The 24,849-nt window shown below is 46.1% G+C and overlaps 1 protein-coding gene across 1 annotated transcript; it reads left to right on the top strand.

Annotated features, from left to right (window-relative positions):
• Positions 1–10,550: 10,550 nt before the first annotated feature.
• Positions 10,551–24,536, top strand: LOC146861585 (uncharacterized). Its single transcript, XM_085646253.1, has 2 exons — positions 10,551–11,625; positions 24,463–24,536. The coding sequence occupies exons 1-2, from the start codon at positions 10,551–10,553 to the stop codon at positions 24,534–24,536; spliced, it is 1,149 nt and encodes a 382-aa protein (XP_085502379.1).
• Positions 24,537–24,849: the final 313 nt, after the last annotated feature.

Raw genomic sequence — 24,849 nt, 5'->3', positions numbered from 1 at the left:
CAGAGTTCTGGTAACTTTAGGCCCTGGCCTCAAAGATTTGGTCACAGACTAGAGCGTGTTCTCTTATTGTTCATTTGTATCATCAATGGTGTGGTGCTTTCATGTGTATATCTGATTTCATGTGAGTCCCGATAGAGTTGTATGTAGTGTGTGGAATGGGACCCGGGGGGACTGCGGCGCGAGCCGGGTGTCCCCCTGGGAAGGTTCGCGCGATGGTACAGACCACGCAGCGAATCACGAGTTAGGTAGGGGGCGGGGCTTAGGTTTTCACCGTTGGAAAGGCGTTTAGGCGGGAAACGAGCGCTGAGGCAGAGAGACGGTCGTTTTTTGTGCCGTTTTTTGCCTCATTATTTATTTAATTTGTATTTAACTAAAGAAGCTGGTCATGGCTGACGACCCAGCTGTTCAGAATGCGCTCCGTGTTCTGTATGAGGCAGGCCGGGTGGACTTACTGGCCCCTGGTGTTCCTGACTCAATGTCTTCAGCTGTGAGGCGCCCGAAGAGAGTGGCGGCGAAAGGTGTGAGCGACGCAGTGGCAGCTTGTCTTCCTGTCAAAGGACGTGTGCAGGAGATGGCCACCAGAGGTGAACTCGCTCCTTTTTCAGCTAAGGATCCACGCGGCAGGCCTGCTCGTTTGAGCTCCCATTCCCGGCTCCTGTCAGCGCGCTGCGCCTCTGCACCAGCAGTCACGGTGAGGGAGTCCGGGGAGGTCTCTGTGACTCGGGTGGGACGAGCTCGTCGTCGAGTCAGCGCCAGGGGAGGCGCGGTTTCTAGAAGCCTGCCTGCATCATCACGCAGAGGTATAGGTGGGAAGGGGAGGGGAATGTCTAGTGAGGGTGCTGACATTATATTTATTGAGTCCCCTTCTCCTGCAAAACGGGCGTCTTTGAAGGGCGCAGAGTATTTTTTTAACAGACCCGGTTACTTTTCTGGGCATAATATTGACATTGCTCCTCCTGTTTTGTCATTGGGACGCTCTGCAGCTTTGGTGGACTATCCTAGCGATAGTGGTGGGGAGGAGGAGGTTTGTCTAGACAGGTCATCTTTTTCTATCCCTTCTGAGGCTTGTGGGGGACGCCTAGCGAAGGGAACTTATTTCGGTAAGCGTTTTTCAGTTTCTGGGGTGTCCCCTTTACCTAGGGGCCCCCCTGGGTCCAAAGGTGTGTATGCTCTCACATCAGCAGTTGGCTTGGGGCAAGTTACTCCTTCTTGTCTCCCTTTGGGTGAAGATGTGTCAGAGAGTGTGGCTACGGTGGTACAGAGGTCATCGGAAGATGCTGGGCCTTTACAAGAAGATACTGTTATTAACTCTTCAGACATTGTCTCCATTTTCCCGGCTTCTCGCCCCCCTCCTTGTCACCCGCAGGTGGATTTTGATTCTCCTTTTGGTCCTCAACGTGGTCAATGGATTTGGGTTGAGCATGCTGTTCCTGACTCATCGGAGGCGGATGCTTGTAATCATGTCTCTGGGCATCGTAAGTTATCGCATTCTGGCACGAGCGGCGAGGAGGCGGTAGGTTATTCAGTCCAGCAGGCAGCTCAAGTTTTTCCCCGAAAAGCAATTCAGAAACAGGTTTCGCCTTTTGGTAACGTGTCATTTTCATCAAGCGGATCAGGTGCGGATCTTAATATAGCGGCCGGGCTCTCTAATCGGAGGCCTGTGACCAATTGGGAGTTTTACGATGGTGGGGTGGGTGATGGCGAAATGCCAAGTACAAGCAAGGATTTTTGTGAATCTTCAGAGGTGCAGGGTATTCAAGGTCTGGGTTATTTTGATGGTACTGAAGATGTTTTTCCAGAAAAGGATCGTGGGGGTAATGGTTGTTGTTCCGAACATGTTCCTTTCGTGCCTTCAACGGGTGCGGGGGCAACCAATTCTGCTAGTGTCTTACAGAAGTCAAGTGCGGATTTCACGTCGGACCAAGAGCGGCATCGCGATTATCAGCGTCGTGATGATCCTCGGGAATTTCAGAAGCGTGCTGCACAACTAACGTCAGGTAAGCCTCATTGGTGGGCTGCTTGGTCACAACCTTGGGTAGGCAAAATTTTGCCGGGCTCGGTGGGGGTGGACGAGTCAAATACATCTAAGGTGTTGGGGGTTGGTTTTGGTGGGGATACAAGGGACAAGGCTTTTCGAACATCTATTTCAGGTAATGCGGATAGTTCCAGCAAAAGGTCTTCTTTGGGTAGTGGGGTTGCTGAGGTTGGTCCTGCTGGTTCAAGTCAGGTGAAGGCTACTGCTGGGACTCGGCAGAAGCTTCCTTATATGGGTCTTGCCATGCCATTAGGCATACATCTGTCAGTTAACACCAAGAATAAGATTTGGCTGCATGAATTTGTCGATATTTTTAAACTCCTTCATAGGGATATTCAAGCCAGAGAGGGGTCCAAGGAGGAGGAGTGGGAACTTTCTAGGCGGCCCAGGGTCCCAAAGTCTATTGAAAATTGGACTGCAGCTTTTTTGATATATGCTAGCGTGTATTGTGAGAGGTATCCGGACAGGGCTATTTCATTGTTTAAATATATGGACACCATTCGTAAGGCACATTTGCAGTTTGGGGGCTATGCATGGCTTAATTATGATGAAGAATTTAGGGCGCGGATCAGTATGTTTAAAGATAAACCGTGGGGTGAAGTAGATCAAGAGCTTTGGCTGCAGTGGATGTCCTCTGCTCAGCCGGTTGCGTCAACGCACACTGCAAGTGGTCTGCCGATTATATATCGGCCCTTTCTGCCTCGCCCCGCTCCAGTTGGGGCGGGGGTTACAGGAAGGGGTCACTTGCCGACGCCAGGGGCCTGCTGGAATTTTAACCGGGGCTCATGCACTAGGCAATTCTGTAGGTTCAAACACGAGTGCTCCCAATGTGGCGGTAGACATGCCATCACCCAATGCTTCGCTAAACAGCCTCAAGGGGGTTCAGGGAGTTTTCCAAGGGGTGGAGGGGGATTCCCTCAACTTATGTCAAAGGGCTCATACCCCAATTAATCTGATGCGTTTGCTGCCTTGGTTGGAAGTTTATCCTGATTATGAAGCTGCGTCCAAACTGTTTTGGGGTTTTAAAGAAGGTTTTCGCATTGGCTACCAAGGGCCTCGTGATCACCGTTGGGCTGACAATCTAAAATCTGCTAAGGAACTGCCTCAAGTGGTGCAACGGAAATTGGAGGCTGAAATTCAAGCTGGTCGTGTAGCTGGGCCTTTTATTCAATGCCCCTTGGAGAATTTGATAATATCTCCGTTGGGGGTAGTCCCTAAAAAACGGGTTGGTGAGTTCAGAATGATTTTACACCTGTCATGGCCGGAAGGCCAATCTATTAACGATTTCATTTCCCCTGAGGATTCCAATGTCTCTTATGCGTCCGTGGATGACGCTTTGAGATTGGTACGGGAGGTAGGGGTTGGTGCAGAATTAGCAAAATGTGATATTCAATCGGCCTTCCGTTTACTTCCTATTCATCCATCGGATTTTGAATTGCTAGGTATGTTTTTTAATGGAGCTTTTTACGTTGACAAAGTACTTCCTATGGGGTGCTCAGTGTCTTGTGCCTTGTTTGAAACGTTTAGCACGTTCCTACAATGGTGTTTTTCGGTGAGGAGTGGCCACACACATGTCTGTCATTACTTGGACGATTTTATGTTCATTGGTGATGCACAACTAAAACAATGTCTTAAAGGTCTCGAATTCTTTCAGGACTTGGCTGAGGAGTTTGGTGTTCCGCTGGCTCCTGAAAAAACGGAAGGTCCTTGCACTAAGCTTGTATTTTTGGGCATAGAGATAGACACGGTAACTATGATGGCTAGTTTGCCAACTGCAAAGGTAGAAGAGATCAGGTCTTTTCTTTTGGAGGTTCTTGGTAAGGATAAGATTGAGCTTCGGCAAGTCCAACGGCTTTTGGGCTATCTGAATTTTGCTTGTAGGGTTGTTAGGGCAGGCAGGACTTTTTGCAGAAGGTTGGGTTTTGCGATGTCCGGAGCCTATCTTCCTCACCACAGAATTCGTCTTACCAAAGCCATCAAGGAAGATCTTCGGGTGTGGTTAACCTTTTTGTCAGATTTCAATGGAGTTTCTTTATATTTTCTTGGTGACAATACTATTTGGCAGATACAGATTTTTTCGGATGCCTCTGGAGCACATGGTTTTGGTCTTTTTTGGGAGGGTCGTTGGTGTGCGGAGGCATGGCCACGCCATTGGTTATCACAAGGGCGCAGTATTGCTTTCCTTGAGTTGTTTCCATTAATTGTGGCCCTGATGGTTTGGGGTGTGGAATTCAGTAACAGATGTGTATTGTTCCACATTGATAACATGGCTGTGGTTCAGCTCATAAATAATCAGAAGGCCAAAGATCTAAGGGTGTTGAGGCTTTTGCGTTTTTTCATGTTACTCAGCTTAAAATGCAATATTGTTTTTCGTGCAAGGCACATTCCAGGTGTCAATAATTCAATTGCAGACGCCTTGTCTCGTTCTAATTGGCAGAAATTCCGCAACTTGGCGCCTGGTGCAGACACCTACAAAACTCCAATCCCGCAAGACATCTGGGTGCTGGGGGAATGAGAATCATCGATTTGGTCGAGAAATCGATAGCCCCTGCTACTAGACGCACTTATCTGCAGGCTTGGTCTGAATTTTTAACTTTTATGAGATCACACTGTTTTGAAGGTCCTTTATTGGATTCCAAGTTTTGTATGTTACAGTTTGTTTTATCTTTAGTCAATAAAGGTTTATCACACACAACCATTTCTGGCAAATTGGCTGGGATTTCTTTTTATGGTCAGCTATGGTGGGGTCAAGATTTAGTTGGGGATGTTTTGTTGCGGCGGATGCTCAAAGGTTTGAGCAGGGAGCGGACACAGTCCGGGCCTTTACGAGAACCTATTACTTTTGGATTGTTACAGCAGTTACTAGTTCAATTGCCTTTTTGTTGTTATGACCTTTGGGAAGTGTCGCGCTTTCGTCTATGTATGATTTGGTTGTTTTTTGGTGCCTTTCGGGTTTCAGAATTATTGGGGCTGAGAGGACAAATGGGGATTCGGTCCAGTGAAATTGATTTTCAACGTGGGGTGTCAATCAAGTTATTTTTGAAAAAGTCTAAAACTGACCAGTTGGGTAAAGGTGTTTGGGTTAAGTTGAGTGGGAGTGGGGTTCAAGGATGTTGTCCTATTTGGGAATGGGATTCATTTGTAGGTTCCCCTGATTTCATACATGGGCCCATATTTTTGCATCAAGATGGGTCAAAAATTACTGATGCTCATTTATTGGCTGTTTTACGCAAATCCTTGAAGAGGATTGGGAGGGACCCCTTACTTTTTGGGACTCACTCATTTAGGATCGGGGCAGCTAAGGAAGCGGCTAAATTGGGCTGGGACTGGGAGGACATTAAGAGGATTGGTAGGTGGAAGTCTGCATGTTGTTCTCGTTATGTCAGACTATGATGGCTTATCCGTTTGCTTTGATACAGGCTAATTTTTACTTTTCTACCTAGGTCGTGCCATCAATTCTTTTTCCTCAAAAATGCGTACTTGGATCATAGGTCATTCCTTCGTCAAGTGGTCTGCTGTTTTTGCAGAACGTCAGATCTACGGCAGGTCGCTCGGACTTCCTAGCAAAGGCCACGAAGTTCTATGGAAGGGTAACGGTGGGATGAGGTGGAGCAAGTTGTTTTCTACGCTATCTGAATTATCAGCTGACAGAGGTTTTCCAGACTTGTTAATAATACATTTAGGTGAGAATGATCTTGTACCTTTATCTGGGTTATCGCTCTTGAAACAAATGCAATTGGATCTAGCAGTCATCAAGAACAATTGGGTGGGTACGTCTCTGGTGTGGACCGAATTTATTTATAGACAACAGTGGAGGGGGGCCCGCAATCATTCAGCCATGGAAAAAGCTCGCAAAAAATTAAACCGTGCGATGAAGATTTTTTGCAATGCAATGAGTATTCAGGTTTTGTCTCATGATAACATTACCAGTGTCGAGTATCATCTTTTTCAGGAGGATGGGGTTCATTTATCCCAGTTAGGTCAAGCCTACTATATGATGGAATTACAGGACTTGCTGGCGGGTTTTTGGAATGAGAATCTTTGGTGTGATCATCTTTTAAAGTAGAGTATGTTGTTTTTTGAGCAATTTTCTTTTGGGGGTGGGCCAGGAAAACTCTTTGGGTTTTCCTGGGTGGCGGTTTTTTGAGGGTTTGGATAGTCTGGAGCGGGCTTATCCTTCCCTCTGGGGCGGGGGGAGGGTGGAAGAAAAGCTGGACAGGTAAACCAAAATGGTCAAAAAGGAAATGATGCCATTGGGGCAGTACATGGGGTAATTTATGGTAAATTTTGGTTGGGGTACTTTTGGAATTGTTTGTGGCAAAAATGTTTGGGAAGCAATTTGATAATATTTACATTGTCTCAATAAGTGGTTTTTAGTTACCTGTCCTAATAAAGTGACCTTTTTTGCTAAGTAAAAATTTGGTGGTCTGTCTTATTGCGCGATGGGACCCGGGGGGACCGCGGCACGAGCCGGGTGTCCCCCTGGGAAGGTTCGCGCGATGGTACAGACCACGCAGCGAATCACGAGTTAGGTAGGGGGCGGGGCTTAGGTTTTCACCGTTGGAAAGGCGTTTAGGCGGGAAACGAGCGCTGAGGCAGAGAGACGGTCATTTTTTGTGACCCTCCCTCCCACCCTGTTTTTTCTGTAAAATAAAAAAAAAAAAAAAAAAAAGTAAAAAAAAAATATATATTAATAATAATAAAAAAAAATACAAAAAAAAAAAAATATATATATATATATATATATATATATATATATTAATGAATTTTTTGATCTTAAGTCACGTTTAGGACAGGTGACATTTTGTTTCATTTCATGTGTGTTTCTTTCATGCGGTTTTTTGAGGGTTTGGATAGTCTGGAGCGGGCTTATCCTTCCCTCTGGTGGAAGAAAAGCTGGACAGGTAAACCAAAATGGTCAAAAAGGAAATGATGCCATTGTGGCAGTACATGGGGTAATTTATGGTAAATTTTGGTTGGGGTACTTTTGGAATTGTTTGTGGCAAAAATGTTTGGGAAGCAATTTGATAATATTTACATTGTCTCAATAAGTGGTTTTTAGTTACCTGTCCTAATAAAGTGACCTTTTTTGCTAAGTAAAAATTTGGTGGTCTGTCTTATTGCGCGAAGAGGCCTTTTCCTATTGCTGTACATGCCACCTGTGAGGAATGGTTATGTGCATAGCCCAGTTTGAGGTGTGTGTCTGAGGCAGTGCCACTGGATTCTGCAGTCACACCATTTTACACACAAATGTTGACTTACCGCATGAGCTGCATAATCCAGTGTCTGTTGCATGATTTGCAGATTTAAACAAAAATAAACGTATTTCTAACACAACCCACACAGAGTCAATAAGTGCCACTTGTGGTGCCTTGCAGTGGCAGGCCCTTTGCATGTTAATGGTCACCTTTTATTTGCTAAATTCTGTTTCCAGATGATGGATGAACTGCTACAAACAGGTGAAACTTTTGCCCACACAGTATTAATGTGTATTAACGTGATAAAATAGTGAAATTACACAACCTTAGATATAGCCACTTTAGTCACATAATTATCCTATTATTGATACATTATTTGATCCTCCGCATACTTCGAGTAGCATTGGTCTGAGGTACTTGAGGGGAAACAAGGTCGCCCTATAAATCAGACAGGCTAAACGATGTTGAGTTAGTGTGTTATGGCTTATCATGAAATGATGGATAGTTTCGAATAAAATATTTTCCATCACCATCACACAGAAAAGCTTTTAAAAGCATGACCAGAGGAAGATTTTCTTTAAGTCAACATAACTGAGCAATTGCAGAAAATTCATTAAAAAATTACTGTGTTGCTTGCCTGGAATTTATAGCACAAATCTAAAAAAAATGAACAAGATAGCACGGAGAGGTAGAAGACTCCTTAGGAGGCCCAAGATTAACAGCCCTGGGTTCCCTCTGCCATCCACCTCTGATCATCCTGGCCATGCTAGCAAGATTGGAAGTGAAATAAAGTTAATGTGGCAAAGAATCCTTCATTAAAGTCAGGGTCACTAGTATTATGCACCAGGGGAGCATCAAATTATGCATCAGCATTGACTAAATTATGTGGCAAGAAAAGCCAAATTATGTGGCGCAATGTGCTGCATTTTGTAACAGTATTACTGCATTTTTTTTTCTTCTCTGTTACATATTAAAAATGTCTCAACAATGGTTCCATCTCATTGGTAACAGTTTAATACTCAGATAGAGCTATAAGCAACTGAAAGTCGACTTTTGCAAAGAGCCCTCCACTGCACAGGAACACGTGTGGCCGCTTTTTTAATAACATTTGATCCGTTTGAGTTGGAAACAATTGTTGGGGCTAAATTCTGCAAATTATGGAGCAAACGATGGATTACGTGGCAAATGTGGCAAATCCATAATTATTTGGAAAACGCTGCAGCCGCAGAATCGCATAATTCCAGTGGCCCTGATTATAGTCCTTCATTTCTTTTTATTTATTGCATATACAATGGAAGGACTTAAATAAAGTCTTCCTTGTCCAACATGTTTCAGTTCACATAGAAAGAAAAATAAGACTGTAATGGAGGCCACGGACTCTTCAATATAGATCGCTCTTTATAACCTCCACACCTCTGTTCCAGCGTGAGAAAACTTAAAGTTGCCTAACAGACACACACCGGATGTTGCCTTGTTGTCAGAGGCCAACGTGTACAGCACTAACGACTGTGTTAGAGGCGATTAAAAATTGTGACAATATAATGTGTTTAATTTTGAACATTTGCCATACAACAAATTTAATTAATGTTCGTGCTTAATTAAAAGGTAGGGTTATTGTCATACGATCTGTATCCACCCCAGAAGAGTGGAAGCCTGAGGGAGTCATGCCAGACTTAAAACTGGTTGCCTCACTTTTGTAAACAAACCGATTTAGCGTCAGTGATATTTTTACACCAGTTTTTACAAGCACTTGAGGATTAACGTAACAGTTTGAAAACGGGAGGTAGGGGGTTGCTGCATCACTCTGCTGGAATGTGGGCCTGCTGTGGAAAATTGGCGCCTGTTCAAGGCTTCTGAAGTTATGCTGCAAAAATGAAAAGGCGTCCTTTATGAAAAACTATGACTTACTTTTTTCGGTTTTCATGGTCAAATATGCGTTTTCTTTTGCTGTTTTTATGGTTGGCGAAAAAATATCATTTTTGTCAGTTGACACCGTTGATATTTTTATGACTACTGAGGTGAAAAAAAGTAACTGCTCGAGGAGTCGTAAATCTACTCCTTCCATCTAATGGGCAACAACTCATTAGCATACTAATGTAAACAAGGCCTGTGGAAAAACTCTAAATAACAGTTTTTTTAAAGACTGTTGATGAAGGTTACCTCTTTCCAGAACATATGTGTCCTTACAGTTGTCTTTTGCCTCTAGCCCTAGGATATGTGAATTCTATGTCAGGACCGGAGGCTCCGATTATGCTTCTCATTCTTTGCTTTATTCTACACAGCAGCCAATAAAAAAACACCTTTTTTATTACAAACTACAAATCCCATGAATCCAATGTGTCATGATACCATAGAGACTATAACCATATAAGGTCCCGTCGAGGCAGACACCTCCTCTTTCTTTGCTGCTCCGCAGCCAGTTAAGTGCCTCTCCCTTACTGCTTTCTTATGTGGGTGGTGTATGGGTTGGATGCGCACTGTATACGATACATAGCTTATATCTGTAGCGCGCTTTCTGTGATAATTATATGCTGTATTCGCGCTTACTGTGATAATTATATGCTGTATTGTTGAGATTTTTCGCTCCGCTAGAGCGTTTGGCTATTTATTCCCTGACGCGCTGGTTTTTTGTCAACGTTATTCCTCTTCTTACCCCGCTGCTCGTGAGAGCGCTCGCGTCGGTGTTGCTTCGCTGGGAGCGCTTCGGCCTCCCCGGCCAGGCGCTCTACACCTGCGGCCTGATTTCTATGTGGAGCGGGAGTACCTGGGGCCTGAGGACGGCTCGTCTCTACTCGCGCACGTCCTCATTCTCACTTCACGGGCGGCCGTCTCCGCGCATGCGCGGCGGCCATTTTCCGATCGCGGTCCGATCGGAGTGATTGTCGGAGCGGGAAACGCTCGTTTTTTCGAATTTCAAAGCCCGTATTTTGTGCCCCGACTGACGCCCAGGAACAATTAAACCTCGGGCTGTACAATTGTTGCATAGGCTCTGCCGAGAGAGGTAGCAGGCCCTCCCTCCACTGTTCTAATTACGTTTTGGTGGCATTTTTGTGCCTGGCCTGCTTGGGGTTTGTTCCTCTCCCCCTGATATACTCCTCCCATCGCACCATAGCTGTGCTATATTGCATACGGGTTACTGTCACCATGGCTGAATACACTTATGAGGAGGAGTATTATGAGTCGGAACCTGCGAGTTCCTTTGAGCAAGAGCTCGTTGAAGCCTTGGATGCTGGGGTGCAGCATTCTGTCAGCTCAGCGCTGGTAAGGGCAATTGCGCCCCTGAAACGCCATTTAAATGATTACGCACGACAGCAGGGATGGCTTCCAGCTGCAAGTACCCACCCAAGCCAACTAGTAGAAAGGCTTCTAACCCCCACGCTGAGGACTTCGCGCGGCTTTCCAGAGCCCTTGCGAATGATCACACTTATTTGGCGCGCTCGGACCAGAATGAGTCTTCTCATGAAGACAAAGGGGATTCCGCGACGGACGTGGAATCCGATCTAGAGGAATGCGCGCAGCCTGCTAAAAAGACCAGGAAGGAGCATCATACTGAGCCCGCGGCACCGCCTAGACACCTGATTTTCGACCCGTCAGACATCATCCACCCCAATTCTACGGCATGGACCCCCTTGCAGGAAGTGGCGGATTACCTTCAGTCAAACCTCAGGCGCCCTTTTGAAAAGGACGTAAGAGCCCGCCTTAGGTCTGAGTGCCCCAGGCCTGACCTGGCAGCCCGTGTGGCGGAAACTCCAGAGGTGGACCCGACCATGATGACCTATCTTAAGAAATATTCTAAGGATCCGAAAAAAGACATTGACCGCGCTTGGCGCTCATGTCAAGATAAACTTCTAGATTTGTCGGGTCCATTGGCAAAAATTCTAGAGTTGGGCCTCCAAGCGAAGGACTCAGGGTCCCCGATCGATCCCGATGAACTCATTGGTTGGGCGCAGCGTGCGGTGTGCTTGTTGGGCAATGGCAACTGCGCCATGTCGAGTGAAAGGCGCAGATCGATCCTCCTCAAGCTCGACCCGAAATTGGCGGAATTGTCTTCCTCGGAGGTGGGTCCGGTAGCCCAGGGTCTCCTTTTCGGACAACCCTTTCTGAAAGAGCTCACTAAATTCGTGGCTACTTTCAGTGGCCTGGATAAAGCGCAGGAGTCGCTGCGACGAGCCTTCCGTCCGGTTTTCGCCAGGGCCGGACGAAATCGCGGGCGGTCGTCCGGCCGAGGTCATCCCCAAGGCGCCCAGCGTGGTCAACACCACAACAGAGGAGGCTACCAAGAGAATTACGCCGGAAGTTCCAACTTCTACCCCTCCAGACGAGCGCGGAGCCGTTTCCGCAGAGGCAGGTTCGGTGGCAACCAAGGAAACCACCAGGAGTCAGGATCTGCAGGTGAGACTTATCCTTTGTTCGGAGGTACAGTTGGGGGGTCGCATTCAATTTTTTCTGCAGGCCTGGCAAACGCTCTCGCAGGATCCCTGGATCCTGGAAACAGTTCAAGGTTACAAACTGGAGATGTACAACACTCCCGTCCAGCATTCCCCTCCCCATCCCATCCGTTTTTCCCAACTCAATCAGAGTTTTATCGCAGGAGAAATACACTCTCTTTTACAGAAAGGGGCGATTGTCGAGTCTCGACCTCACTCCCACGGTTTCCTCAGCAACGTGTTCTTGGTCGAGAAAAAAGGGGGCGGGAACAGGTTGGTGCTGAACCTCAAAGAGTTCAATGGATGGATCGTGTATCGCCATTTCAAAATGGAAGGCGTTCATCTTCTGCGCGATCTGCTGCAGGAGGGCGATTGGATGGTCCGTCTGGACCTGAAAGACGCTTACCTAGCCATACCCATTTACGCCCCTCACCACCGGTTTCTTCAATTTCTGTGGCAAGGCGTCTGTTACGAGTACACTGTTCTTCCTTTCGAAACTCCTTCGTCCAGTCATGGAGTCACTGCGTTCGCGCGGAGTGAGGCTGATCGTCTATCTGGACGACGTCATTATCATGGCGCAATGTCCACGTCTAGTGATGACTCATCTGGAGTGGTCCATTCTTCTCCTCCAAAATCTGGGTTTCATTGTGAATTCTCAGAAATCAGTTCTGGTACCCACGCAATCTATAGAGTTTCTGGGCTTTCAGGTGGATTCTCGTACCTGCCAGCTTCTCCTTCCCGCACCCAAGATCAAAACGATCAAGAGAGAATTGAGATCGATCATGAGCAAGCAGATTGTGTCCTTACGGTCCATAGCCCGGGTTGTGGGCTTGTTGGCCTCCTCGATTCAGGCCATATTTCCGGGACCCCTTCACTACCGAGCTCTCCAAAGATTAAAGATTCAACATCTCCGCAAAGGCCTCAGCTATACCGATCAGATCCCTCTTTCAGAGGAAGCGAGGTGGGAAATGTTGTGGTGGCTCGACCACATGGAATCGTGGAATGGCAGGGCCATTTTCGGGTTCAATCCAGAGGTAGTGATAGAGTCGGATGCCAGCAGTTGGGGCTGGGGAGCCCGCTGCGGTCCGATCTCGACGGGGGGTCGTTGGTCGCCGGAAGAACTCTCCCTTCACATCAATTGTCTGGAGTTGCTGGCGGGCTCGTTCGCAATTCGCAGCCTCTCTCCGCAGACGATGAACTGCTGCATTCTTCTAAGAATGGACAACATATCGGCAGTCCGGTACGTGAACAAGCTCGGGGGTACTCGATCTCGCATCCTAGCGGAGATTGCCAAGGATTTTTGGCATTATTGCTTTCAGTACAATCTGTCAGTAGTAGCGGAGTACCTTCCGGGCCGGAAGAACGAGGTGGCCGACTGGCATTCCCGGTATCTCCGGGATTACAGCGATTGGCGCTTGCATCCTCGAGTCTTTCGGATGCTGAACCTCCTCTGGGGTCCCTGTCAGTTGGACCTGTTCGCGTCACGGCTGAACAAGCAACTTCCGGATTTCTACAGCTGGCGTCCGGATCCGGAGGCACTAGCCTCGGATGCGTTTCTTCAAACCTGGCCACCGGTCCTTTGTTATGCCTTCCCGCCGTTTGTCATGATCCCCAGGGTCCTGGCCCAAGCCAGACGCCAGCGGACGGAGATGGTGCTGATAACACCCTTGTGGAGAGCTCAGGCTTGGTTTCCGATTGTTCTGGAAATGTCCTGTGCAACACCAGTTCTCCTTCCTCAGAGATGGAACCTCTTGCTAGATCCTCTCAAGGCTCCTCATCCGTTAGTGATCTCAGGCCAACTACCTCTAGTGGCGTGGCGAGTTTCAGGGACAGATGGAAGGTCCCAGGCCTTTCGGCAGACGCTTCCAACTTCATCCAACAGGCATGGTCAGTTAATACCCATAAGCGGTATTCATCAGCATGGAACAGATGGTGTAGCTGGTGTGTTCAACGGGACGTCGATCCCACTACAGCTAATGTCTCCATGGTCATGAATTTCCTTGCTTCTCTGGCGTCATCTGGTTTTGCATATAGGACAGTAAACAATTTTAGATCTGCTATTTCCGCTGGGCATGCTCCTTTGGAGGGTAAGCCAATCGGGGAACATCCTCTGGTGTGTAAACTGCTTAGGGGTATCCGGATGGTCAAGCCCCCGTGTCCAGAATACTCTTTTTTGTGGGATGTGACGGTGGTCCTCCGTTTTTTGGAATCTTGGCCACAGAACGAGCTCCTGTCACGGAAACAACTTTCCGCCAAACTGGCGATGCTATTATGTTTGGTCTCGTGCAAGAGAGTTTCTGATATCAGAGCTTTAGATCTAGCGGGGCGTAAGTTCGCCCCAGAAGGGGTGACTTTCTCTATCTCCAGACGTACCAAAACCAATACCACTTCAGTGACTTATCCGGCTTTTCCGGATAATCCCAAATTATGTGTGGTGCTATGTGTCAAAGCGTACGAGGTGAGTACAGCTAGCTTCCGTTCTGATATGCAGGGTCCGCTGTTCATTGCATTGCAAAAGCCTTTTCGCCCAGTGTCATCAGCTACTTTGGCGCGTTGGGTGCGTTGGCTCATGAATGAAGCAGGCATTAATGTGTCTCAGTTTGGTGCACATTCTGTGCGGGGCGCCATGGCGTCTAAGTCTTTTTCCTTGGGGGTGACCCTATCCGACATCATGAACACTGCGGATTGGTCTCATGAGTCTACTTTTAAATCATTTTATTATAAACCTATAGTGGATATCGCATCAGTGGTGGTGGCTGGGCTTTAAACAAGCATAATCGGAGCCTCCGGTCCTGACATCGAATTAAAAATTTGCGAACATTCGTGACAAGAATTTTCAATTCTATTAAGGACAACGGAGGCGAGGATTATCCCACCCGGAGTTTATGTGTCTCTTGTGATGTATATGAATCAATTAATGATGATTTTGGATTGCATTGTATTGCCTTCTTTATCCTCTATTTCCCCCCCCCCCCCCCCGTTTTATGTCTGAAAAGTTATACCTGTCAAATTAGAACATGGTTTGGGAGATTACCGTTATTACGGAACCTTTATCTTTGTTTCAGATTCCAGTGGCAAGTGAGGATCGCTTGCGGTCCAAGGAGTTCGTTGGGCATGGTTGCCCCTTCTAGATATGGAGCTCGCTCACCTGTTGTGATCGGATGTATGACGTTACAACGCACACTATTACAACGCATGCACTTACAACGCATTTTTTACAACGCATAATCCATTACAACGCATGACATTACAACGCATGACACTACAATGCATTTTAAAAAAATACCTTTACAACGCACTACCATTACAACGCATACTACCTTTACAACGCATACCATTACAACGCATAATATTAAATTACATTTAAGGTAAGTATTAGATAGTATAGGGGTAAAAATTACTATTCTAACTCCAGGGGGTGCAACAGTAGGGTAAGTGTTGGATAGTGTAGGGGTAAAAATTACTATTCTAACTCCAGGGGGTGCAACAGTAGGGTAAGTGTTGGATAGTGTAGGGGTAAAAATTACTATTCTAACTCCAGGGGGTGCAACAGTAGGGTAAGTGTTGGATAGTGTAGGGGTAAAAATTACTATTCTAGCTCCAGGGGGTGCAACAGTAGGGAAAGTGTTGGATAGTATAGGGGTAAAAATTACTATTCTAACTCCAGGGGGTGCATCAGTAGGGTAAGTGTTGGATAGTATAGGGGTAAAAATTACTATTCTAACTCCAGGGGGTGCATCAGTAGGGAAAGTGTTGGATAGTATAGGGGTAAAAATTACTATTCTAACTCCAGGGGGTGCATCAGTAGGGTAAGTGTTGGATAGTATAGGGGTAAAAATTACTATTCTAACTCCAGGGGGTGCATCAGTAGGGTAAGTGTTGGATAGTATAGGGGTAAAAATTACTATTCTAACTCCAGGGGGTGCATCAGTAGGGTAAGTGTTGGATAGTATAGGGGTAAAAATTACTATTCTAACTCCAGGGGGTGCATCAGTAGGGTAAGTGTTGGATAGTATAGGGGTAAAAATTACTATTCTAACTCCAGGGGGTGCATCAGTAGGGTAAGTGTTGGATAGTATAGGGGTAAAAATTACTATTCTAACTCCAGGGGGTGCATCAGTAGGGTAAGTGTTGGATAGTATAGGGGTAAAAATTACTATTCTAACTCCAGGGGGTGCATCAGTAGGGTAAGTGTTGGATAGTATAGGGGTAAAAATTACTATTCTAACTCCAGGGGGTGCATCAGTAGGGTAAGTGTTGGATAGTATAGTGTAATATTATGCGTTGTAATGGTATGCGTTGTAATGGTAGTATGCGTTGTAATGGAATGCGTTGTAATGGTAGTTTTTAAAAATGCGTTGTAGTGTCATGCGTTGTAATATCATGCGTTGTAATGGATTATGCGTTGTAAAAAATGCGTTGTAATGGTAGTGCGTTGTAAAAGTTGCGTTGTAAAGGTTGTTCCCCGTTGTGATCATGTGGGGTTCATCCCGCGGAGCCGCAGTTCAAGTGTTACTTTCGGATGTTTGAGCTTGCAGAGACAATGGTTCAGGATCGCAGTTCAAGAAAGACTATTTGGTTTCAAGTTACGGCCTTAACAGTTAATGGTCACGCAAAGAAAGAGGAGGTGCCTGCCTCGACGGGACCTTATATGGTTATAGTCTCTATGGTATCATGACACATTGGATTCATGGGATTTGTAGTTTGTAATAAAAAAGGTGTTTTTTTATTGGCTGCTGTGTAGAATAAAGCAAAGAATGAGAAGCATAATCCTCGCCTCCGTTGTCCTTAATAGAATTGAAAATTCTTGTCACGACTGTTCGCAAATTTTTAATTGTAATTCAACGTTTCCACTTGTGCCATGTTTGTAATCCAGAGTAAAACACTTTATCAAGTTGTCTGCTATAGTTGAGTGCTCACAGAATAGTTTGAATGCTGGTAGTAGGCGCTTGTAATGTCGTGACTATGACGCGTTACGCCCCAGCGTACGCGTCAAGTCACGTGACTGTTGTTAATAGAAGACGGTCGCGCACGTACGTACGCGACTAGGGCTACGACGGCGGACCTAATACAACCAAATCCCGTCTCCAGAAATAGCTGTAGGCCCGAGCCTCTAGTCGTGATTTCCCGGCAGTCACGAACCCGCCAACACACTCGCGGGAGCCGGAGAATACCACAGGCGCTATGTAAAAGACTAGGCGTGCACATTGAGAAAAGCCAGAGCAGATCCCTTGGCCTGTATGTAAACAGAAAACGGAACTGTTTCCCCTGTCCAGTGTCGAAGCGATGCGACCTTTACTACACTCACACTGTTTCCAGCATAGTGCTGTTTTTATTTATTTTATTGTTTATTTTTGTGCTGCTGCACCAGGTCTTCATCGCAGAGTTTTGTTCTTATACCAGATTCTCTGATTGGATGCCAGCAACGGCCCAGACAGGATGCTGCTCCTGCGTGTGACCTTTGGCAGGGGGAGGGGAGGCAGGCTTCCCAGACAGACCTTGAACTCGCTGCCAGAGCGCGCAGGCAGGAAACGGCACGTGATAGTCACGCAGGCGTGCGTATCTTGTCTGTGGCGTGGGCCCCATTGAACTCATCTACAGTCCTTAAAATGGAATTCTGGAAGTGCAGGTACTCGCTACTTAGAGTTCCTCTTTGATGCTGAGAAGTGCTGGTACTCTCCCTCTCTAGTCAAAGAAGTGCAGGTACTGTGTACCGGACAGTACCTGCCCATTAAAAGCACCGCGACAGGTACACACTAACACATCCAAGATTTTACTTATGATAACTTGGCAATTTATTTTCTTTTTTGAGGTGCCAGAATGGGCACCTGCCAGCAGTCAAACGGCCTCATGTTAGGTGATTGGCCAGTCCATGTTTTTCAGCCCAGGAAACTGAGCATGCCTGGACCTGTACACCTGTCGATGTATTGAAAGGCTTGCGGTTACCTTCACAGTTCATCCTCCGTCTTCTCCCATGCTGGACCAGGGGCTTCCAAATGGATGCCACTGGCTTTAGTACTCAGGCCACACATGTGGAGTCCTGCTAGCATACGTGTGTCACATGCTCACTGTATACGCATGTGCATCGACATGCATAAAGGATGTTGGTGCCTAGTTCTGGGTTTTACATAGCAGCAGAACTTTACACAAGAAGGATTGTAGACCAAATTCTCTCTTACAAATGTTATCCTGCCATTAAATGCCAGTGGTCCAGAGCTAGCCTAGCAGTGAACAGACTGCACAGTAGTTCAGCAGTCTGCCCACTGGCCTCTCCCCATCCCGCACAGCTGTGTTTTGGTCGATGTATGCTGATTGCCAGTTAGAATCCTGCTGAGCCCCCGACTCACCAGTGACGAAGGCAGGCACACTATAGAGTATGCAGACGCAGAAAGCGCACCATTTTCAGCATGTGGCGTTTCAGCGTGTGGCGTGGGTACGCTGGGCAAAGCGTGAGGCGGGCTCTCAGCGGTGCATGGCGGGAATGGCTACCATTCCGAAATACCTAATATATCACTATCTTACATACAAATAATGTTGTTCCTTTCTAAAGTTTTGCATCCTCATTGCATGCTATTTCAAAAACCTTCTCTTTGGTCCTAAATTCTGGCATGAAAATTGACCCTGTCTTCAAACGTCCTACTATTGACTCTCACGGTTTTCTTTTGAATTACCCTATCCTCATTCTCCATCATCTGCATGACTCCTTTCTCTGAGAACAACCAGTGCTTAATTTGTAAATGGATCAGTGACTATGCCCAAGTTTTTTCTCAGAAGTCTGCAGGTGCCATTGCGGAATGCCAGAGTTGCGCATACCAAGCCGGTCTACTCCTGATTCCACGATATGCCTCTTTCATCCCCCACCATAACTTCCTGCCAATTTATCTCAAACTTGCAGGTCCTTACATCCCTGCTTTCTCCTTTTTTCTGTTTCTCTGTATTTTTATTCCATCTACTTCAGAGTGAAAGTCTGATTATTATAAATCTGTTCCTACTTCCAAAAAATAATTCCTCTGGAACCCATCTGCCCCACCAGTTCAAATGAAGCACTTTTTACATTCAAGTCTAAATTGCATGCATGTTTGCTTTTATTTCTAGGGTTGTGTTTCTCATTTCATACACCACAACCTCTCCTTTTAAGCCACACCTCTGAAATGTAACAATATTTAATGCCCTCTGTTAATCCCACCAGTCAGGTGCATGACCTCAGTTACCCCACTAATGATCAAATCTTATCCTATAAATTTCCACAAAGAAACTGGGGCAAATGCATGGTATGCTCTCCTTGAGAGCACATTACTAGTCGCAATAACAGCCAATAACCACTGGACCAACCATTAACGGAGCAGAGTGCTGCCCGGCGTAAAGTGCTTCAGTGGCTCGTCATGGGCATTAAGCGCTATAAGTGCGATACAATAAATTTACATACCTGCAGTCAATTAACAGCTATGACTTATCTTTGAAGCTAGCCTTGACCCACTGGTACAAGGCATCATTTTTAGTGCCTCTGGCTGATTTCTTACCGGTTGCAGTCAGTGGTATGCAGGTTGCGGCATGGTTCCCTGCTAGCTTACTTTGTATGCGGCTCTTGGAGAGGGGACATGAGCCATGCTGTATAATAGAAAGCTGGATAATGTATTCATTCGTGATGGAAAACTGTAGGGGTCCACCAATAAATGAAAGAGAGAACTTGTAATTCAGATACCAATTGGGAGTACAGGTAAATTACAAACATGATCCAGCAATGTAGCAAAGGCCCCATGGGCCCTAATATAGGCAAGGTAATTGCTACAGTCCATTGCTAGGTAGCAAAACACTGCTACTAATTGAAACAGCATGGACCCCTGGCATCCCTTCTCCCGTTACCACTGTACCTGCTGCACTATTGATAGTAATGCCCCTGACTTGAGTCAAAGGATGGACAACTGTCTATCGATGGTTCCTGAATGTAGATGCTTAACTTCTAAATGAGGAACAAGTGTCCCTACCACTGAAGAGGGAAGAGATATAGGCTCAAAAAACATGGGCATACGCTGAATAACATATAGTTCAAGATGCTTTTATAAAGTCTGGATTCAAGTACATTTCTTCAGCCATGGGCATCTCGTTGCTTAAAAACAGCATCATGCAGCAAGCATCAGCAATGTAAAGTGGGCAGTCGCCTGGCATGCTTGTTTATCAGCTGGTGCTAGACTATACTGTCTGGACGATGGTGATGTGGTCTTCGAAGGCCTCTAAGCAGAACAGCACTCTAGAAGCGAGTGGGCCTAAATTAGGTCTCGGCAATCAGATATCCCTAAAAAGTAGTTTTTTTTTCTGACATAAGGTAACATGCTGTGGCTTCAGGCGGATGAATGATTTTTGCAGGGTTTGTTCTTTGCGGAGCTGCAATTTGCTGGGCAGAAATTGGGTGTGTCCAAAGATGGTGAATCTGGCAAATAAATATACTGGTAAATTTTGCCGACAGACTTGTACAGGAAGCATGCCATCTTCAAAAAATCCCATTCTTCAGGAAACAACTAGTTTAACAAGGATGTGGTCTAATGGGTGTTCCAGACAACAGCTGGTCTGCCACATGTTAAACTGCCTTGAGTAGGACTGTTCTACACTAGATAGGCCAGGCATCATAAGAGCTTATTTTTGGGAAACCAATGGCTGTGCTAATGGTTAAAAGGTCTGCTTCAGAGATTAATCTTTTCACGTTTTTTCAGATGTAACTAATAATGAGCCTCTTCCCTCATGTTTTAATTTGAAAATTAAGATAGAATTTGCAGTCTTGATGGCAGCTCAGGATTTGTCAAACATAGGTGTACGCCCATTGGCAGCATGGGTGGATATCTGATGGGATGGGAATGTTCCTTGCAGGGTGTACAGCAGAAATCCCCTGCTCTGAGTGCCACACTCCATACCAATTGTGTCCTCATTTGACTGAGAGTGCACTACCATCTAGAGGGGCGGTGGCAACATACCAGGTTTTGTGAATCAGTAGTTGTGACTAGACCATTTTATCTGCATCACTGGAGTGGAGGCCTACTGGCCCACTAGTGTAAAGTTCTACTTCTATGTGCTAAACCAAAGCCTTGCACTAACATCACAAGGAAGTTGAGTCGACTGCAGAGGCTCGAACCTGGCTCCCCAGCTCCCAAGACGGCAGCTCTGGCCATTACGCCATATCCTCTCCCCGCTTTCATGGTTAGTAGCTGGTTGTGTTTTAGGTGGCAATTAAAGAAGAAATGCGCATGGTGCCTCCAGACTAGAGCCCTGGCACTTATTCTTTTACAAGTTTTTCACTGTGCCCAGCACAACGTCTTCTGAAGGAAGACTAGAAGGCAAGTGAGAAAGGGCAGCCGAGCTGACCATCAGCATGCATGCAGAAACAGACAGGATTAATCAAGAAATGTGATCATCTGTCAGCCAGGGGTCGCAAACAAAAAGCAGTAGGGATCGCAACTGGTTGCCTATGGGTCGCTGCTGCGACCCCCAATTGAAGTCCATGCATAGGCGGGATGATTCATTTCAACAAATAATTTTACAAGGATAGAAAATCAAAAGTGAAGAAAAACTCGCAGAGCACTTCTATTGTGTAAAACACATTGCTGGAAGCCACCATGTTATTGTTTGATTTTTTTCTTTGGTATCAGCCTTAAATTATATAATTATAAGTTTAATAACACACACTTGAAGTGTCCAGGCAATGTTTACTGCTGTATAAAACTCCTAAAGAAATACATGGCTGCCATCAGAAACATTTTTCATTGGACCCTTGTAGATGGATAAAATTGTTATTAATGGTGGCAAAGGAAGAGTGACATGATTTGAAGCAGATAAAATACTTTCTGCCATAGAGTGGACTTTGCAGAAGATATGGAATTTTCATGGGACTTTCAAGTGGGCACTAAGGCATCCGAGTCATGGAAGTTTTGCACGAGGCAGATTTTTTTGGCCTGTCTGGTCAATTCACATGTATTCCAAGGAGCATTTGATTTCATCTTACAATTTCTTTAAATACGTGCAGAAAAGAATACAATGCTGAGGAAGTCCATACATTACATTGAAAAATAAGCATTACCAAAGTCAATAGGTCTGGTCTTTGCAGCCCTGCAATTATGTTCACTTTTTTATGGCAAACGTAAACATTATATTGTGTAACTGTCTAAAGGTGGCATGCATATTTTTGCAAAACCATAGGTAAGAATAGTGAATTTTGAAAACCATGAAATGAAAACAGAAATAGATGCAGAAATTGTATCAGTCCTGGCCACAAAGGACTTCTTTTTAGGTAGACAAGCATATGTGCACAATAAAAATGCAGTCACTCGAAGTGAAGAGAGCCAGTGGCTGAAATAGGCTTAGCCATTGCTCCAAGCTGTATGCTGTGACAGGTGGAAGCCAAATTTGTATTACCCTTACAAAAACAATTGGATTTATTTTGTGCCGTAATTTATTTTATTGAAATAGAAATAGGAGCGTACAATAGGGTTTCAATGCAGATGAAATGCAACAGTGAACCACAACATTGAATGGTGCAATAAAAAGGATGGATATGGGGGAGGTATAGGGTGGAAAGGGGGGGAGGTGAGCGGCAGTGGTAAAAGGGGGAGGGCGGAGGTTAATAATGAAGACAGGGTATACGGCCTTTCGTCCTGTCTCTCTGTGCCGGACCTCGGGTGTTGGTCGCGGCGTATTGGGTATTGAACCTTTTCCATTACAAGCAGGATGGAGGCCCTTGTGCCATGGCATCTCAGGAGGTGCCTCACGATTAGGGGTGGGCGGAATTTGCGAAATCCACTCGCAAATTATCGCGAAAATGTTAAAAATGATCGCAAACACGCGGAAATATCGCGAAGATGCGGAAGTTTTTTTCCCGCATGTTCGCGAGATTTTCTGCATGGTTGCGGCTTGCCAACTTACCCATGTGGTTGCTCGCGGGCGCGGCCATCATGTTTTCAGTTGTCTCGCGGTGCATGATCGCGAGAAGAAAGACGCGATCGAGCGACGCATGACGTCACTGCGGGCGCGAACTGTCGCGAGACAGCGCAAATGGCTTAAAACAATACAACATCTCATGGAGAACGCGACCGGATCAAGAAAACTTGTTGGCGAACGCAGGGATTCAGGTAAGGCGATCGCGCGCGCGCGAGAATGTATTATTTTACAGCGCGAGCAAGAAACAAATTATCGCCAAGCTGCGGAATGCGGAAATTTTGACATTTTCGTGCTTTCCGCGGAACGCGAAAATGTCAAATTATCGCAATTTCCGCGAACGGAACAAAATTTTAGCCCAGGCCTACTCACGATGCAGGTGTGTGGCGAAGAGGTCAGGCCGAGGTGGGGGAAGACCGTCATCTATGTTGCAATGTGGGGTAGACTGAAGGCCCCGAACCATAAGGAAAAATGCTGCAACTGGGCGGGGTGGGAGTGGTGGAATGGGTGTGTAGGGGCAGGGAAGAGGATCGGGAGGGAGCGGAGGGGGTGTCCTATGTCACTGGTGTATTGGTGCTCCCTGTGCATACATGTACTGTATCGAGGGGTCTCCGCCGAGCGGGAAAGATCCATATGTACGCGTGCCCGGCAGTAGGGGGGGAAGGGGGAAAGAGGCAGAGGGGTAGAAATGGAGGAGGGGATACGGGGAGAGAGAGGGGGAAGTGGCCCCAGGGTAAAGGAGAGGGGGGGAGAAGAGGTGGGGGGAGGGGGTCAGTGAGGGAGGTTGTAGCGGGTGTGGAGACCAGGTGGGGGGAGAGGTGCCTATATCACTGCGTCGGATGACAGGTTGCTCTCGGTGCCAGATTGAAACTTGAAAGGGGCTGGGGAAACAATTGGATTTACAGAGCTGAGTGATCCCCTGAATCCAGGGAATGTATGAATGGCTTACAATATCCTTTTAATGTATGGGCGCGCGTATTTTATGCCCTGTGGTCACACTATCACTCTTCCCAAAACCACTTAAATACTTGGGGACGTGCTCCTTCATAGGAAAGCGATAGAGTGGTTTTCAAACATGAGAAATAAAAGTGGAATTTGTAGCACAAAATTAAACACACCACAAAGCAGTCAGTAATTTGTTCCAAAAACATATTAGAATTAGATTAATGTCACTCAGATTGCAAAAAAGGGCTGGAGCTCAAAATGTGTAGTAACATTAAGAAATTATGAACTATGTGAAAAAATAAACATGTTGCCATAATCAATGTGTTTTTCAGGGGAGGCTCCTTCGCAATGGCGGAGGAGTGTCGCCCCACTGCCTGGCTCAGAGCCAGCAAATAAAAAAAGAAAACAATGTTCTAGCATTGTTTTATTTTTCGTTTGCCGGCTTTGAGCCAGCTTGTGCAGGGAGGGGCGGGGCACGGGAGGAGGAGTGCTATGTGCACTCCCTAAGTGCACAAATGTGTTTGGCCGGCCATCTCTGGACGACCCAAACACACATGCACCCTTAGGTTTTTCTAGCTCGGCTACACTGAACAGCCAGGCTGGAGAAACCCCCACAGACTCCCTTGCCTGAGCAGAACGTCTTTTCTGCCCACTCAGGCCAATCCCTGCACAGCTCTCCTAGCAGGAGAGCAGCGCGGAATTGGAAGGAAGTCTGTGACATGGTCCCAGTGTCTGCTGAAACAAGGAAGAGAAGAGGAAGTGTGAGGCGGGAGGTGGGTGGCACCTTAAGGTAATTAAAAAAAAGAAAATTAAATAATCTAACACCCCCCTACGTGCACCACCCTCCCGCGCTCCGCCTCCCATGTTCCCTACACTCGACCCACCAGCGGCTGCCATTGGCCTTTTTTGCTGGTCATTGTCCATGTTATAAAAACAGGTTATAAGAATGAAAGGAAAGGTGCTGTTACAACTGCAGCTACAATGATGCTTGTAAAATTGGTTAAATCTTGAATGAATATGATTCCAGAGTGGTAAGAGAAGTAAGTTTATTCCAAATGAAAAGTGTCTCATCCATCCAGCAGTCTATCGGAGATCAACTGAACATTTTACCCTCTACACATGCATCACCAGGTTCTGTCACCATGGTGCTAAACACATGAATACAAAATGAGGCAAGCCTAAGAAGATGAACAGAAATAAAGCACAATACTACACACCTTCCTTCTTTGCAAATTTAAATAAGAAATAGATGAAATACAAAGAAAAAAGAAAATATTATCTACTGTTGTGCTCCACGACATAGTCATTAAACCTTGATGGCCGT

The sequence above is a fragment of the Triturus cristatus genome, chromosome 3_1 (genome assembly GCF_964204655.1).
Source record: "Triturus cristatus chromosome 3_1, aTriCri1.1, whole genome shotgun sequence".
In the NCBI taxonomy this organism is placed as follows: domain Eukaryota; kingdom Metazoa; phylum Chordata; class Amphibia; order Caudata; family Salamandridae; genus Triturus; species Triturus cristatus.
This window is presented reverse-complemented; position numbering and strand designations above follow the sequence as displayed.

Coding starts and splice junctions, on each gene's coding strand:
- LOC146861585 (XM_085646253.1), top strand. CDS start 10,551: ATGGCTTCCAGCTGCAAGTACCCACCCAAGCCAACTAGTAGAAAGGCT. Junction 11,626..24,462: donor CCAGGAGTCAGGATCTGCAG/GTGAGACTTATC, acceptor TTATAAAAACAG/GTTATAAGAATGAAAGGAAA.